We start from the raw sequence: 18,929 nt of genomic DNA on the forward strand, positions 1-18,929 counted from the left end.
TAGTGCAGCCAGCAATTTGCAATTTACGTTTAAGGCAGCAGACAGGGTAGATCTGATAAGTGCAGGAAGAAAGATGGTTCTCCTCAAGTTTTAGAGTGGCAGGGCGCTGTTCCAGAGGGAGGCCCCAGCCGAAGACGGAGATCTACCCCCAGCTCGTTTCTTTGATAAACGACTGACCCTGAGGGAGTTGGAGGTAGAGGAGTGAAGAGCTCGAGAGGGGAGGTATTTGCGTAGGAATAGCTGAAGGTATTTTGGACAAGGCAGAGGGTTTTGAATGATAGATGTCCGGTAAAAAGATACCATCCCTGTCCCCTGGGCCCCACTGGTCCTAACACAATGAACATGATTATGTGTATATGCAAGGCGCTGCACATTCATACAGCAATCACTCTATCATTCACATGAGCATCCATCACCATACACTCACTCATAACGCATCCATACACATGTTTAAATAAAAACAATGAACATAAACGTACCTTCTGCATTGGCCTGTGTGTGGGTGCTGAAACGGCCTGCTCCAGCTGCTCTGTCCGTATGTGCGAGGAGGCGCAGGAGCTCCCCCTCGGACATACAGACATGCAGTGCCCCAGCCAGCATTTCCAATGAGCTATGCAATGCTGGCGAAGCAAAACGCCCCAGCACTTGCATGGCTCAGTGAGCATGTGCGGCTGGGGAACTAAACTGAACTGTCAAAGGGAAACAGTGTTTCCCTTTGACAGTTCAGCCAGCCCAGGAGCACTCCATTAGCTGGATAAAGCAGCTGAGGGAGTGCTCACTGTTTCACTGGGCTGGCTCCTTAGCTCCTCCATAATGGGTGAGGGGCCACTGGGTGGGCGCCTCTTGCCATTATGGATGAGCCGCCAGGCTCGGACAGGCCTATAGGGCAATGCCTGTACCAAAAATGTAAAATGCTAGTTTGGGCCAATCAAAATGGGCCACCATTTTGGCCAATGTGGACCATTTTGATGAGTTACTTAACTATGCAGTTAGTAATGTTGACCATTGTTGCTGAATATATCACAATTTACTTACATTTTAACACAAAGCACCCCTTTGGGTACTATTGAAACAGTGGGCTTCATAACTACTCTGGCGGTAGCTGTGCCGGTAAAACCGGCACGGCTGCCACTGGAGTTGCATCCGGGTCTGGCACCCGCGAATGGGCAATTACTAGGTCATGCCGAGTTAGGCGGACATGATAATTGCCATTTCGAAGGTGCCGGTAGATCCCCATTCCCATTTGAGCCCCATATGGCTCAAATGGGAATGGGGAGCTCGGATGCACCGGCACCGTTAATAACGGTGCTGGTGCATCCGACGAGCTGAGGTCAGACCTGGCGGGGGCTGTCAAGCACCCACGAGCACAACTCTTACTATGGCGGAACGGTAGCAACGGTGCCGGTAGCTTACCAGCACCGTTGTTACTGGTCCGCCATAGTAGTAATGAGGCCCAGTCTGTGACTAAAGGAATGAATATCCATTTACAACTGTGGGCCACTTTTTCATTGTTGCCTGAGACAGTTTCATGCTTCAGCCCGCCCATGTGGGCCACCCCTGCCCATTTCTTCCAATCTAAAAAAAAAAAAAAAAAAAAACTTTTTTCATGCTGAGCTCTCAGGGCCCCCCTGGGAAGCACCCGCGGACCCCTAGGGGGTCGCGACCCACAGTTTGAATACCACTGCCCTAAGTGAACATCACATGCCAAGGGACACTCTGGTGCTGGATGCACCCTATGAAGGAGACCAAGAAGATTCCGACACTGATGAGCCCCGTTGGCTACCTCAGGAATCGAGCGAAAGAAATAATTTGAGACCTCAGAGAACTCGAAGAAGACCCCCGCGTCTTATTGAGGAGATGCCCTGATCACGAACTTAATGTTTAGTATCGGGGGGGGGGGGGGTGTGATGTCGTCACGTAACTCCCTAGTCACGTGGAAAGGACACGGGGGCCTCGGGAAGGGGAGGGACGGGAAGTGACGTGGGTTAATCACTTCTGGGTATTGAGTAGGAGAATAAAGGATGTGTTGACAGAAGCTCCGTGTCCGTGCCTTATTCTGAAGTGTGGTATCTATGCACATCTCGACAGAGTCTGTCAAAGAAAAGTGTAATAGCTTTTCTTAGCTGTCGTGAATACGTGCTTTATCTCGCACGCTGACTGTCTTTCTTTGCCCTGCAATGCAGAGGACAATAAACATCTCCCCTGAAAACCTGCATGCTTCAACCCCCCCCTCCCCCATCCCAAATAGCTCCATCGACAATTCCTCCCCAGCCTCAGGGGACTGGCTGGGGCTCATCACTAGGCAAGCCGCCTGCTTGGCCATGTGCTGCTCTAGCAGACGCGTGTAATACGGTAAGGATACTGTTTAGTATGGGAAACAAAACGGATATTATTCCAAGAAGGATTTTCATTTCTTATAATACCATGGTCTGCTGAAGGGTCATCGACGTCATAACTTACGGCAAGAGGCACTATACAAATAGAGGAAGCATAACATATATTGATTGTGTGATTTGATAAGTGCCCTGGGGATATACAATTGCATCAAGTGAAATGGCCTGTACTACAACAAACGTATATACCCGTTTCCACTGCTTTTGAAATCCGTGAACTACCGCAAATCAGGGCTTCTATTGCTGAAAATGGGAGGCAGGGTTTGCAGTTGGGCGCAAGGGGACCACCAGACATTAGTGTGAACTGTTTCCGTGCTCCTTTCAGCGGCCCTGTGCATGTGTTTCTCACACATAAAATGGGTTAATGTGAGCTTTCTCGGGGCATGTTTAAAGCATGGTTCAGACCACAGTCACAGCGCTTTCGGTACTACCGCTTGAAACTAGATTTGCGTGCACTCGTGGGGCATTTTTAGTCAGCTGGGCAGTGATTATGGGGTGTTGTGGTTGTGGTGCGTATTTGCATGCGGCGCGCAGAAGATTCGTTTTCCTATGGGCTTGCACCATTATAAAACACTTCCATGAATCAGGCCCTTGGTGTGTTTGTGTGTAGAAACGTGCGCAAGGAATGCGAGCTATGTGTTGGTTTTGTGTGAGAGGGTGGACGCATTATTTGAGGCCACAGTTACAGACGTGGTTGGGTCATTTGTTGGGTGGAGAACGTGGGTACGACTCTTCTGTGGCTGAACAGTTATCATGACAGAAAAACCCCAATAGACCACCACCACCCCCCTACCCACCTTGGAAACTCCCATCCCTTCTACTCACCTGTGGTACTGAGCCTGCAGAAACTGGAATTCCTCTTTAATCCGGTCGCAGATTTCCAGAATCGAAAACTTGAAGGGCTGCGATGGTTGAGCAGGTGTCTGGGGAGAGGAGGAGAGAAAGGGTGAGCAGGACCCTACCACTCATATCGGCCCCCCCCCCCCCACCACCAACAATTACAACTTTCTGCTTCCCTGAACAAAGAAACCCGGGCAGTTCTCAACTCTGAAGTGGGTATTTTGAGCAACATGTGGTGGAGGTGGGGGAGTCCTATAGGAGAGGCAGGCCAGTGGGAGAGTCGGGGGCGTGTAAACTTGTGCTTGGTCAAGAATGAAATGTTAAAATGGCCTACTTATATCACAGAATGGATGTGACTAATCATATGTATTTTTTTAAACGTTATGTTCCTATTTGTGCCAATTTGTACATCAAAATTAAATTCGAATGTTAGGTGTTCTCACAAGAAATGGAAGAACAGAGCTGGAGATTCAAAGACTTATTCTGGATTGAAGATTTTATGTTCTACATGTGTGGGGTGTAATCAACGGCCCCAAACCAATGAAACTGAAGGGCCCACTGGGAAACTGACCTGCCAGCATTTAGTAACCTGTACGCTGAAAAATTGGGTTTATTTGGCAGACTATGCAAGTGTCTTTCTGCAAGGGAAATCCAGAGAAGGCTGAAACAAAGATGTAATCCGAGTACAGATTGCACAAAAGCACCTCACATTGCGGGCTGAGAATTAAACATAGCAATTCTTTTCACTGAAACCATCACCCATCAAAAGGGAGTGCACTATGGCAATTCAGAACTACTTTTCAGCAGAAAAATGAACAGCAAGTAATTAACAGTGTATTTTGTTCATGGCTGAAAGAAACAGCCATGCACTTTCAGTGCAAAATCAAAGTGAACTCTTGATCAGTAAAACACACAGTGGGCCTCGTTACAAGGATACTGGTCTGGAAACAACGGTGCCAGTAGTTCCGTACCGGCACTTTTTTCTGGACTGGCATAGTAGAGTAGCGATGCCACTAACACCAGCACCGCAAGTGAACCGCCGCATCCGGCAATACAGTGGCCGGTATTTGCGGAGTGCCGCAACAGCCGTGCCTGCCATACCGCCATGACGTCACTAAGTACACACTATGAGCAGCATGGACACGAAATTACCGGCATGGACACGCCGGTATCAATGTGAAATCGATACAGAAAGCACCGGCATCGCAGACCAGGTGTTAAGTAGAATCATGTGTGTAGAAACATGCCACAGGTACAAATAATCAGCACAGGTGCCACCAATCAGCAGTGCTACAGCACAACGGACCACTTCCAAACCCCACACCCTTTACAACACCACAATGTTAGCAGTCGCAATAGCAGTACTGGAGCTGGAGGCCATGCCTGCAGGACTATTACTTGACGAGGCAGGGAGGCAGGGAGGCAGAGGATGCCGTGTAGGCACTTGAGGAGAAGGAGGGCCATCATGGCCCAGCAAAACCCCATTGTCCAGCCGGTTGCACCATGCAGAAGGCCACCAATCGCTCGTTTAAGGGCCACACCATTAAACCTGAGCGACATGCAGATCCACCCCCTGTAACGGCTAGACAGGGACACCAGCATGAATATAGTGTAACTGATCCATGACGACCTGGTCAGCCTCATAAATATGGTATGACGTCCTTTCATCGCGGGATGTATTTTTGCGGGGTTTTTTGCTGCAATTTTATTTTCTCGAAAAAACTCAATTTTTTTTAGAGGGGTTAGTAAATTATATATATGGGGTGTGGGTGTTTGGGAATAAATACAAATGAAAGGAAATGCAGGGGTGGGAGGGAATCCCCAAAAATAAATAAAAATAAATTAGATGGGTCTTTTCATTAAAAAAAATCATGGTAAAAAAACCCATACTTCCTTGCCACAGGCACATACCAGCACACAGTTGGAGAGCTGCATGGGATATCGCAACCCTGTTTTTCACGTGTTCTGTTGCAGGTCATTGATGCACTCCTGCATCACATTCGAGACCACATCTGTCTAACCAGAACAGCAGACCAGGTCAATGTCACGAAAATAGCCTTCCATGCCCTTACAGGCATGCTGAACGTCATTGGTGCCTTGGACTGCACACATGTGGAGGTGGTGCCAAAATGTTATCATTCACTGAAGTGCAGATGGTGTGTGATGCCTGCCTCACCATCCCCCATTGCTGTGCCAGATTTCCTGGTTCCACCCATGACTCCATGGTGCTGTGCAACTCCACAGTGCCTCCGTACATGGCATGTCACGGTGGGCACCGTACCTGGCTGCTGGGTGAGTCTAACTACAAGGTCATGTGCACAGTTGAATTTGGGCCATGTCTAACACATCACCAGCGGCTGTGCATATTGAATGCTTCATTCCATTTTACATCCTGCTTATCTGTGCTCCTTAAATAACACAAAATGTCGAACATGTGCAGGATAGGGAGTGTAAAGGGGAATAGTTGCAATGAATAAGACTAATTCTCACGATTCAAGGTAATAGTACTACATGTACAGTCACTAAATGAAAGGGGATAAGTATCGACTTTGTGTTGTGCGTGCATTAAACCTGAAAGTGTACAGGTGTGACTGAAGCTGCTACACAGTTATAGCGTGGCTGAGTGCAAGGCCTTGACAGGCATGCCACAATTTAGGAAATCTATCCAGTGAATGCATGAGAGCAACAATTTTGTACAACTATAAACAAGAAAACAACATGTACCACAATGCACCACAACAGAATGAGAACATGAAGCAATACCACTGGCAAGCAAACACACAACACCTGATGGACAGAGAACAATACTGCACCCACCCACATAACAGTGTTCATCAAAACACCAATTGTCCATGTCCCCTGCCTGTTTGAACCACACAATCACACATGCTTCACATTTCTAATCTAAAAGTAACCTAGTACATGGACATCTTGTTAACCTTTCCTACATTACACAAGAATGATAAATCCAGCATTTAAATTTTTGTCTTTGGGACTACAAGAGTCGGAGGTCATGTTGCCTGTGAATGGCCAAGTGAATGCCACTGCAGACCACACACACATTTTGACAGAGTGCATTTCAGGTACCTGATACAGGTGTAGAGGAGGTCCCAAATATGGCCTGCACTCCAGCCACCCATTTCGAGATACCAGAAGCATACTCGCCAAGATATGTGAAGTATAAGGAGCAAATGAACCAACAGAGAGCCACAGTGGGGCTCTGTCCAGTACCCATCAGAAGGACTTGTATACCTATTGAAGCGCCAATAACCAGACAACCATGGACTGCAAGGCACCCATTAAGACAACCATACCAGCAGCTGACGCGAAATGAAGACCACTTACAAACTGTCCCTGAAGAGACCCAAAGGGCTCTTTTTGGAGGCGAATGGTGACGACACAATAGCCCACCATTCGCCACAATGGCCCGGACAGACGGTCAGATGAAAGAAATGACAACCAAAAAAGGAGATAAAACAAAGACGAAATGTTGCGAACCATGTAATGGACATAGAAGAAGAAACAATGCTGAACTTAAAAGAAACGTAACCATTGAGAGCAGGATGGAAATGTGTAACTGGCCAAATGCTTGTAAATAGGCTTGGAACGCAGAAGGAAACGGTACTGCTTGCAATGCTTAGTAGGAGGATAGAACGGCAAGCGCCAACTATATGTCTACCTCAAGAAGCACATTATACAAGTGCGACTCCATTTTACGAAAGCAGAATTAAGCCCAGGATGGTAGGGGCCTAACAGGCCAGGATTCATGTACCAGCACAAAGTCGGACGAAAGAGCGGAATCGAAACTTAGCAAGAAGCATAGCTAGGAATTCGAGGTCAACCCAAGAATGGGAGGAGAGCAGCAACTCTGAAGAATTGAAACCAAAGAGCATAGAAGCCTGCCCCGTGAAGGTCGAGATAAGGTAGCCCAGGGAGGTGGCGAGGCTGAACAAAGAATCAAACACGCAAATAGATGGAAAATGAAGCAGCTTTGCAGTGCACTGACACGTGACCAGCCAAGCGCGAAGAGGTACCAACATCTGATGTCACCCAAAACCGGAGGATGCCATAACTTTCCCTGATAAGAAGCTACAGTTTCGAGGCCATCCTCAGCCAACTAATTGACACATGGGCCTGAGGGTAGTGATTGATGGAAGGGAGGCAGGGTGAATTTTGGGCCATCCTGCACCTGGGCGACCATTCTGCATGCTGCTAATTAAAGTGAAGATGTATGCCTAGGGGTGTAAACCACCCAATCATAGTGGACCAAGTAATTTAGGGTCCTATAGCTAGTAGAACCAATGAGACGTCGTACATTTTGTGAGGTCTATCACGAGTGATGTAGAGGGATGGGCATAGACGCCCACCCGATAAGAGTTATCCAATCCCCACATTATGTTACAATATACAGATATAGTACCTATACTTAAGTTACCTTTTCCGACCAATAGAATTGCATGTCAAACTTATGATGACGAGAATTTGCTATAAAAGTTACTGTTTGCATGAAGAATGTGGAAGTTGAAGCGAGACAGGCGATCGCAGCTCTGATGATTTCCATTTATTTCCCCGATTTTTGTACTTGTCATTAAACGGACTTCCCTTGCCAAACCATTGACTTGTCCTTATTGAGGGGTGTTGGAGTAAAGAGAATCCTGCACCCCATCCTCCTCAAGGTGCAGCTATCTTGACTTAACGTGCCGGAGGGCGAGCTCTGAATCTCATGGGCCCGTTCAGAGGTTGGTTTTGACCATCAACTATTGAATTTTGATTATTGATAAGACACCTCTTGACCGTTGACACAAAGTAACTCTAAGTCTTCAGCAATATCACAAGTCCTTCGCCATTTTGGCCGAGTAGACTGTGAAGCTTCCCGTGGACAATGACTGTCCAAAAAACTGCAGTGGGTTGAAGGCACCTGTTTTAAAAACATAAACCCTTCCATTCCTACGGGCAGTGAATCAGACGAAAGACTAAAAGAAAGCAGTAACGGAGGCGGTGATCCCGAAGACACAGAGAGGAATGATGCGAGCAGTGAGTGAAATGAAAATTGATGCTTCGGCAAATTTCCTTAAGCAATAGAACAAGTAAGGGGAAAGGTAACGGAGGGAGGTGGAGAAACAAAATAGTCAGAAGAAGAGACGACTGAATATATATAGGGGGATAATGACTTGAGAATAATTGAACAAATAAAGAGAGAAGATACCGGGGAGGATACCCAAGATAAAGAGAGAGGATACTGGGGAGGACACCTGAGATAAAGAGAGAGGATACCGGGGAGGACACCTGAGCTAAAGGATACGCCTTGTTCCTTCGCTTTAATATAGCGGTCAGAAGAAACGTGAACTCATAGTCCCACATAATAGGGAAGGTTAGGCTACTACGACGATTAAAGACGTCGTAAAAGGAGTTTGTTTAAACTCCATGTTGGGATATTGATTAGAAGCCAGAGATATCTGTGTCCAGCTGGTGTCTGTCTAGTCTGTTTAACGTTTGTAATACATGTTCTGTTGATGTGTCACTTGTAAGGACATTTTTCTCCTTGTTGTTTGAAATTGATCAAGGGATTTTACGCGATTCTATAGTTGAGAAGGAATCGCATATGAATTGATTTTCTTAAGTAAATTGATGATATAAAATGTGGCGGGAAAAGATTGGATTGGAGCTTGCGATATTTGGTGCTCGCTCATATTGTTGGGTGTGGTGAAGTTGCATGAAAGTATTGCTAGAACAGATTTAAGCATGGAAGATATTACTCCGCTAGCACACTTATGTAAACAATTGCCTAAACATGCACCTAAGCTTAAGAAATACAGTACAGAGTGGGTTAAGGGTACCGCCCACAAGATGTTCATGCCGTGGCCATAGAATGTGTCCTTATCTAAAGCAGTCTTGCAACATATGACAACTTATTTGCATGCCACATATACAGGCAAGAAACTAGAGAAACGCCTTGCTGTTCTAGAACTTTGGGAAATGTTCGAACAGTCCAAGGATGAAGAGCCACCTGCAGACTGGATATTAAATGTATGCACGGAGGGGGGTGAGACGCCTACCGCGCCACCTGCCCCCCCTGAAACAGAAACCAAGGGAAGTAAGTCAGAGGTACTCTACCCATTAAGAGAGCTCAAGGCAGCTGCGGGGTACAGCAACCCCGCATATGAGTCACCTACGTACAGTAGCGACAAAATTAAGGAGAAGAATCAGGATAAAAATCTTACCTCCACAGTCTCGAGGGACAAGGAGAGACCCAATGATGAGAGGAAGGATCAGGCACAGACAAGTGCACCTCTCGATAAGGAGAGAAAGGGAAAGAAATGGAAAGGAAGTGAAGACAGAACTGATGAGATAGCATTCGCGAAAGTCAAATGGATGGGAGGACAGAAACGGTTGAAACTCGATGGTAAAGGAAGTGACGATGTGAGACCGAGAGAAAAGTCTGATGAGACACAGAGAAGGGAGAAAGAGAAGGAAAGGGAAATAAGGGACGAAAGAATAAGAAGGAAAGATAGGCTACGGAGAGAACAGCTATATCGCGAAGAGCAAGGAAAGCAGCCAGTCGCAAACAGAGCGCAGCCTAGGACCTGTACAGGCAGAACCTGGAAAAAACTGGAAGAAGAGCGAAGAGCAAAGAGCACGTGAAGAAAGGATAAAGAGGCGAAAGGATGAGGAAGTTAGAAGGGCGAGTGAACGTAGAAATGAAAGGAGAAGGGAAGAAGATAAGGTCAGAGAGGAAGCGCAAAGAATTTGATGATGATATTGAACGTAAGCATAGACAGAGGGCACACAATCTCAAATATCTAGAGCGGGAAGTTAAAAAACCCAATCCTGTTGTAGAATGGGAAGACATTGAAGACTTTTTCCCTGTGTACGATTCAGCACCAGGCAATAGTGGGATGAATATTGAGGATGACTTCGACACCAGAAGCATCGGGGAAACGATCGATAAAATATATGATGAAATGGGGTTAGAATCAATATCCCAAGGGGAAGACGAGCGCTTGGAAAGCACTCAGCTGTATGACACTGAGGATGTCACCCGAAGTCCCTGGATAGGCTAGAAATCAGTAAGAACGACCATGATGCAAGGAGTTGCGTGAATTGGGAACAATCAATGTCCGACTCTGGAGAGGAGATGGAGTGCGAGACAAATGAAGAAGGGAGACGGCGCAAAAAGCAGCTCCCAAGGGACAAGGAATGAGATGGTCAGACGCTAGCGAGTCCGCACCAAGGGCATCAGAATCTACATCACAGTCTGACGGACACGAAGGAACACCCCATGTTCAGAGGGGGTGCCGGCGCCCGCCTATGTGGACAGGTTGAGGACGTTGCCAGGCAGACGGTGATGCAGGAATGTTACCCCAGCGATAGACAGAAGAATTATGGGGAAGGAGAAAGAAGGCTGCGCATTCCAATTTCCGCTCCTAGAAAAGGGGGGAGCAAGGCCTCAATATATTTCATGGCCACACATGGATCATGAAAACCTGAAAAACAAGCTTCCAATGCTGACATCGGGAGCCAGGAAGTAGATACACAAGTTAGAAAAGATGACAGGGGGTGTCAAGTTAGCTATAGCGGACATTAAAGGTCTCCTGATTGCCATACTCGGTGAGAGAGCAGACGATGTATGGGCACGGGCTGGGTACCCTGGTGTTACCATAATTAACACTGCTCACGACAGAGCACCATTCAACAATTGTAGAGTAGCAGTATGGAAAGCGATACGAGGGCTTTACCCAGACACTTCCGATATGGGAGCTAAAATGACTCAGAAGATCTGTTAATTTATATCCAGAATTTCCAAGACGCGTGGGTGCTCGAAACGCATGAATCTTGGACAAAATCCATACCTGTTTTTTACCATATTTTATGCCAAGGGTTACCAGAACCTGTACAGAAACAACTCAAAAAATTGGTAGGAGTTGAGGCCAAACCTTGAGCTGAAATACAACTAACTATCGCACATTACTGTAGACTGTTGCAAGAGAAGAATCGGAAAAAGGAGGCAACTCAAAAAGGTGAGGAAGCAAAGCTAGTGCAAAAGAAATGATCCGAGTACGCTCTTGAAGGAGCCATGCTAACTAGCCCAGCTCAACAGAATGTACAGCAGGTGACTAACCCACAGCAGAACAACCAGGGTAACGCAGGATTGTACCCGAGGGGAAGGGGATTTAGAGGAAGAGGATGGCAGAGTAATCAGGGAGGTTTCCAAGGGAATCAAGGAGGGTTTCAAAACGTGCAAAAGGGCAACACAGATATGGCGAATGGACAAATAGCCTGACCACCGCCGGTGTGTTGGCTATGTGGAATGACGGGGCATCTGGCACGCTCGTGCAGAAGCCAAGGCACGTGGCAAAATAGCCAAGGAATGGGAGCAGGCACGCTGAATCTGCCTGCAATCTCCCAACAGGGCGGTGCACAGAATCACACAGTGCAGCAGCAAGCACCAGGCATGCAGCAGGGTGCGCAGCAGGGAGTTCAACCCCAAGCATGGGGAACTTGCCGCAAGGGCAATTCCAACAGGCACCAGCGCAAATGTCTCAGGGCACAAACTCTGAAAGGAGAGACATCCCTGGAAATGGAGAGAATCCACAAGTGTACAGTGGACCGAACTTAAATATGAACTAGGACAGCTCACTGGGAACCGTGATGTTCTCTGTCCTATCAGTGACACCAGACCCTAATAGGGAACCTAGTGTGAATGTCCCCATAGGGGGTAAAGAATATTCCTTCTTAGTTGACACGGGGGCAACACGCTCGTGCATACGAGAAGGCAAGTTTTCCTTGTCCGGCGAGGCTATAGGTACTCAGAGTTTTACAGGAGCTCACAGTCGAGTTCCCTTTACAGACGCACTCCCAGTCTCCATAGGGAAATGCGAAATGAATGTACCTTTGTTGTATTCGCGTCAGACCTTAGTAAACATTCTGGGTCGAGATTTAATGACAAAATTGAATATGACCATCTGATTTACAGAGGATGGCATAGTATGCTCTACTCTGGGAATGCATTATTCGAACGTGTGCAATATGATCAGGGCCTATTCAGGGCACAGAGCCATGAGAGCTATACCGCTGGAACCTGAGGTTTTCACATATGGCATATGTGTACTTATGGCAGGATTACCAGGCCTTGCAGACAAGGCCAGGAGAACACCTGACGAATTTCTATTCAGGCAGAGAATACCAATGCATGAAGAGGAGGGACAAATATTTCCCTTCATGATACATGCTGCAGCAGTGCGAGGTAGGATAACATTAGTTGAAGGCTACGATGATGAAGACAGACAATGGTGTGAGATTATCACCATTGAAGAAGGGTATCGAGTGACTGACGTCACTGATGATGATCTGTTTGAAGAACAACCAGACTCAGAGGAGACAAGGGTGGAAGTGAGTCTCATATTTTGGGTAAAAGTGATTAAAAGAAAAGTGGCTCAGAGAATGATGTTGGCACTGGTACGTCCTGAATACTTTGATGATGACATGGCCCATGTACCTGTCTCAGTATGGACTACAGGACCTTATGACGTAGGCCTCCTCAAGGGCGTGGGAGAAGTGAAAATTAAGCTGAAACCAGGAGCAATTTTACCAAGAGCAAGACAATATCCCATGTCCAGTGAGGCGGATTGAGGGATCGCGAAGACAATTTCCGCCATGATGGAACAGTGCATCCTAGTAACGTCAGAGTCACCATGTAATACAGTGATTTATCCTGTCAAGAAATCAAAGGGAGGGTTTTGGCGTCTAATCCAAGATTTAAGAGCATTAAACAATATTGTTGAAGCCGAGTTCCCTCTAGTCCCTAATCCATCTACAATTTTATGTAATATACCAGTCGAGGCAAAGTATTTCACGGTGATTGACTTGAAAAATGCATTTTTTTTCTCAATCCCGTTGCACCGTGATTCACAAGATCTGATGTTCACATTCAGACAAATGCGTCTGAAAAGCACGAGGTTGCCACAGGGGTACTGTGAGTCCCTGTCCATCTTTAACAGAGTCCTCCAGAAAGACCTGAGCAATATTGCAGTAGAAAGCATTGTCTTGCAGTATGTGGATGACATTCTAATCTGCAGCACAACAGAAGAACAATGCAGGCACGATTCAGTTCAGCTACTGACTATACTGGCAGAGAAGGGTTATAACAGGGAAAAACTGCAATATTGTCAACAAGAGGTGCTGTACATAGGCCAGCTAATTTCTCATGAGGGGAAAAAGTAACCCCAGAAAAGGCTGAATCTATCTTGAACATGGCAAAGCCACTCACGGTAAAGCAAATGCAGAGCTTTTTAGGCCAGTGCATTTATGTTAGAGCATGGGTCTTCGATTACAGCTCATATACCAAGCCCTTGCTCCAGGCCCTAAAGAAGGCCCAGGTGACAAAGGAAAAGATTGAATGGACTGAGACAATGGAAAAGGGGTTTACAGAATTTAAGAGAGCGATTTGTACGGCTCCAGTTCTCGGAATTCCTAATTATGCAGAGGAATTCTACCTCTTCTCCCACACAGATGGCAGCGTTATGACGGCAGTGCTCGCTCAGAGAATCTCGTTTGGGTACAAGCCCCTGGCGTATTACAGTGGGAATCTGGACCCAGTAATGAGAGGCCAGTTCCCATGTGAACAAAGCTTAGCTGCCGCAGCGTTTGCCATAGAGAAGGCGACAAACATTGAAATGGGATGTTCCATGATGTTATACGTCAAGCACTAATTATTTGCCATCTTAGAGAAACCAAAGGGTACGTTGACATCTCAAAGAGCTTCTGCCTATGAGGTGGTTATATCTAATCCATCGATCAAAATAGTTTGATGTAAAACAGTAAATCCAGCTACGTTCATAGCCGAGCCAGTCACTGAAGGAGAAGCGATACATGACTGTGCAAACCATGAGGAATTCTATGATGCAATCCCCAGGGTGAAAGAAAATGCCCTGACAGGAGAAGAGATCATTTTAATTGATGGTTCTTCGATAATCGACCAAGAAGACGGACACAGATACACAGGCGTAGCTGTGATGATACACATAGCAAACAGAGAGTTTCGAGTACTTGTCAGTGCAGGAATACTATCTCATTACTCAGCACAGGCTGCAGAGTTATTGGCGTTGATACTCGCCATTGAGAATCAAGCAGACCAGGAAGTAACGGTGTACAGTGACTCCACCTATGTGACATCCACAGTGCACGCAGGCCTAGAGTGCTGGAAAAGGAGGGGCTACCTCCAAGCGGACGGCACGCCAGGGCAGCACGCAGCCTTATTGGACAGGCTGATTAAGGCACGACAGCTCCCAGTGGGCATCCAAAAATGAGACAATCATGGAAGTGGGAGTGGCGTGCACCCATGAAAGGATGATGGTAGCACGAACTAGACAAGAAGCCTATAGTAATATGGGGCAGATGCAATTAATGGAACTTCAAGGGGAGGCACCTAAAGATGAAAAGAACATTTGGAAACGTCAAGGGTGTTCTTTAAACCCCTCTGACGGATTGTGGCGGCAAGACAGCACTGGTAAACCAATCATGACTGTAGCCCTACTAAAAATAGCATTGGAGCAATAACATTACCCCATACATATGATAAAGGAAAACTTAGCAGCAACGCTTGTGGAAGACTGGTTTATACCGAATTTAGCAGAGCGTGTTGCATTTTTTATGGTGAACTGCATAATCTGCCAGCAATTAACCGCTGGGCACACATCCAAAGTAGCAAGAGGAGTCCTCCCCCGGCCAAATGGGCCTTTTAAGCACTTACATATCCACTACGTCAACATGATCCAAGTGTGTAACAGGTACAGGTACTTCATTGTAGTGGTGTGTCCATTCCCTAGATGGATAGAAGCAGGACGATGTACATACCCAGACTCTACCTGTGCAGCCAAATTCCTGGTAAGGGAAGTGTTCCCTAGATGGGGGGTATGCGAGGTGATGAGGTCAGACAACGCGGCTCATTTTGTTAAAGCAGTTTTTGAGCAGATCAGCTTGTTGCTTGGTATAAAGCACAAGTTCTTGTCGGCGTATCATCTGGAAGGTAATGGTATTTGCGAGCGTCTCAACGGCTTGTTAAAGGAAAGGATAGCCAAGTTGAAGCTTACACTAAAGAGGGGCTGGTTGCACTGCCTCCCACTGGCATTGTATGCTCTTCGGAACCAACCAGGCTCCGACCATCATTTTACACTGCACAAGATAATCACAGGAAGGAGAATGGATACCCTACTTACCCCACGAGATAGAGCTAGATGTGATGCCCAGCCAGCTCGAGAGGTCCTGGGAACCGAATTGTCAAAGTACCTGAACTGTATGACATCCAGCCTTACTGTAATTTCAGACCAACTGCAGCGGCAACGAAAAGGGTGCAGCACAGCACTAAGCATTGCAGAAGACACTGCAACAGACCCAGCTCAAGGTCTTTGTATTTCACTAGTTTTCCCTGGAGACGCAGTCCTAATCAAGAACCACACGAGGAAAAGATGGGACGAGCCGAGATTCAATGGTCCTTTCATCGTAGAAGACTGCATTCCATCAGCAGTAAAATTGAAGGGCAGGAGAGCATGGATTTTTCTCAATGACATTAAGACCTGCATTGGAGAAAGCCCTCAAGATGCACCCCACCGCAAAAAAAATACAGATAACAGGGAAGAACCTAAGCATGTGCAGACGAGATCCATGATGAGGAAGAAGGACGCATGAGCAGCAAAGACAAGACAAAGAACTCTTTTGCAAGTTGTGGCTTAAACTAGACAGTTTCTCTAAGCAAAAAGGGGATAAGGACATAACGGACACTCTATGCATCTCAGTTGTAGGGTGAAGAAGACAATTGCGCATCTAAGCCACAACACGCTTGTTGACACGAACTTGTAAATCAAACACACTGAAGCGTCGGTGAAAACAAGACTCAAATAAATCGTGATCAAAGACTTTGCCAAGAGCTAAACACAGCATCCTGACTCATCAAAGAGCAAGACGTCGTCTTGCAGCATTTACGGTGTCACCCAGGAGAAATATCACAAGGGATGTGCTGTCCTGTTTCCAATTAGTGCTAGAGACATATCCATCACTTGTAGGGAGAGTCATCAGTGTCACAGACTTCATCCAAGATCCTGCCAACAAGAAAGTAATTTGGTAACTGCTCACTGTCATCATGGAAAAGCCTTCATTGCGTTGCCAGATACAATGATAAGGACACAAATGCTTCCACCACAGGCAATTATAGATGAACTCACTTATACACTTTTCTTTCACATAATCGAAGAGTGCCCAGCTCTTATCGGGAGAACCACAGACACTCTTACATTCATCAGAGATCCAACGAACACTGAACATTTGAACCAACTGTGGACTAAGCACTACTTGGTCGCAATACACGCGGCACGAAAGTGTAAGGACTGTGCACGTCAAAAGAAGGGCTTGTAATCTTGAATCCAACAAAGCAAGACAAATGTCCCTGTCGCCCTAGGACAGCCGACTGGCACACAACGTCCTGTTTCGCCTAGTCGCTGACTTTCCGGAAATGGTGGGAAAACCTTTCGAGGTTGGCGTCCTCACTTTCATCAGAGATCCAGCTAACGTTGTACAGATGGGAACGCTCCTCCACGGAATCATGCTGCAAGTGGAGCTGTCCAACTTTCAGAGAGACTACCTGAGGAGATTCCAGTGAAACAATCCGCTGTGGGACAGATCCAGGAGACAGAGTCAAAGCACCTCATCTTTCTGCCGAGGGACAGATCGAGGGAGTGGAGACAAGAACTTCACCTGTTATTTTTTTATTTTGATTTTGATTTGATTTTTTGATCCTCCGTGTCTTCTATTTTTTCACATTTAACAGTGTCCAGCATGTCTTCAGGACTGAAGCAGATTCAGGGGGTGGACTGGGAACTTACCTATTTTGAATTTATAAAGTAAAAGTGACTTATCTAAGTGTTAGTCTAACCTATTCTCCATAATCTAGCGAGGATACTGAATCCTGTATCAAGAGACAATCGTCACCCGCAAGAGGGGAGACACTTGTGAAGCACCAGACACTTTACGATACAAACTGTTCGAGAACAAGTGAATTGAGAAAAAAAAAGAATAAACATTGACATTTGTGATGATTGAAATGGGGCCCAGAACAGTAACCTGGTCATCCCACCAGCAGAGGGGCACCCCCGCTTCCCTGGAAGGAAATGCTGCCACCTTTCATACTGCGCGATTTTTTGTATATGCATGGTGATTATCATTGTCTTTCTGTCATTAACAATCAGAACTGCATTCTTTATTGGTGCACGAAACGGTCCAATTGCAGTGCATCCACCTAATGATGTACTCATGAGTCCCACAAAGGCACCCAGACCCTATATAGTCATTCCAGTCCCAAGAAAATCTGATGGCAAGGTAAATGAACTAAAATTTAATGTAATTAGCAGTAATACACACACGTGAGGTAACAAATGAAGAGAAAAGCTGGAGACAGGGTCAGCACGGAATGAATGAAAACATAGCACTAACTACTACATGCACCCATACACACAAGGAACAAGTACTAGGCCCATGATGCAGCCATACACGGGGCCGGTGACAGGCTGGTGGCTAATAATGACACTTATCAAGGGCAGGAAAAGGTTGCAAGAAGAGAAGGAGAGAATTGCAAAACCTCCACCTACCACATCGATGCAGAGAAGAAAACCTGCTCCATCGACCCGAATGCCCGAGAATCCCCCAGCAAGGAAAAACCACACAGACGCGTTTAGAGATGTAGTTATAGCGAACTACAGGAAGACATTAAGAATCAAGAGAAGCCTGCATGAAGATAACAATGAACTGAATGACTACCTAGACAGCACAGCACATCTAGGAAGCAACATTTGTTACAGCACATGAAAGAAGTTGGAAGAAGGAGATCAGAAAGGGAATGCTTCGTTTGTGCACTTCTACCGTACAGCATGGGGAAATCCAAAATCTTTGTGGCTGTAGAAATTGACGTCCCGAAAGCACACTGTCTTTCACACGTAGCAATGTACAACGCCAGAGGACAGTTCATGGGAAGAGACGCCTCATTGATATGGGCAACCAAGACAAATTATCCCGATGAAGATGATTAGATACTGGACATTAAGACGAAAAATAGAGCCCATACAAGGAATCATGTGATCAGGTACGAGAAGCCTGGAGTTAAAGGAACAACAATCAGATCAGAAGTGAACCCAAAGTGAAATGTCCAAGGAAAAACTCCAGAAGAGGCAAAAAATTTTGAAGAACGGAGGCCAAATGCAGATTTGGGGAACATTGTTTTCACCAAACGGATGGGAAGAAGGAGTGGTGAGCTGCCAAGCATGAATGGTCTATGGAGCCTATAAGGAAGCAATAGAGAACTTACAGAGGTTGTGCAAATCTTTATGGCCGAAACTCACAAGATTAGTGACATGGGTCGAAGACAGAGGAGGAGCCTTGCAGATAGTGCCGCTGGAAAGCCCAAAATTGTGCTTCAGGAACAATGGCACGATGAAGATGGGAGAGAATCAGAACTGCGGACGAATCTTTGAAACTCCAGGATGGCTCACGGAACTGCAGTAATTATGGATCATTACTGGGCATGGGGATCCAAAGCATACATCAGAATGCCGAAAACTCTGGAGGCACATGCACAATAGTGAACGTCCAGGTTCCTGCACTAGTGATCCGAAAGAGTGACCTGAATATTGACAGTTTCCCAAAAGCAGAGGC

General features: G+C 46.3%; 1 protein-coding gene across 7 annotated transcripts in view; it reads right to left on the reverse strand.

Annotated features, from left to right (window-relative positions):
• The window catches only part of LOC138569831 (transducin-like enhancer protein 2), a 1,070,704-nt gene that overhangs the window by 890,444 nt on the left and 161,331 nt on the right, over positions 1 to 18,929 (reverse strand). For all 7 annotated transcript variants that reach the window (XM_069648244.1, XM_069648230.1, XM_069648222.1 and 4 more), the window contains exon 2: positions 3,219 to 3,316. In XM_069648244.1, the coding sequence (XP_069504345.1) occupies positions 3,219 to 3,316 (98 nt within the window). The remainder of the gene's footprint in view (positions 1 to 3,218; positions 3,317 to 18,929) is intronic.

This window comes from Ambystoma mexicanum, chromosome 1p (genome assembly GCF_040938575.1).
Source record: "Ambystoma mexicanum isolate Mex_15411 chromosome 1p, UKY_AmexF1_1, whole genome shotgun sequence".
Lineage (NCBI taxonomy): Eukaryota > Metazoa > Chordata > Amphibia > Caudata > Ambystomatidae > Ambystoma > Ambystoma mexicanum.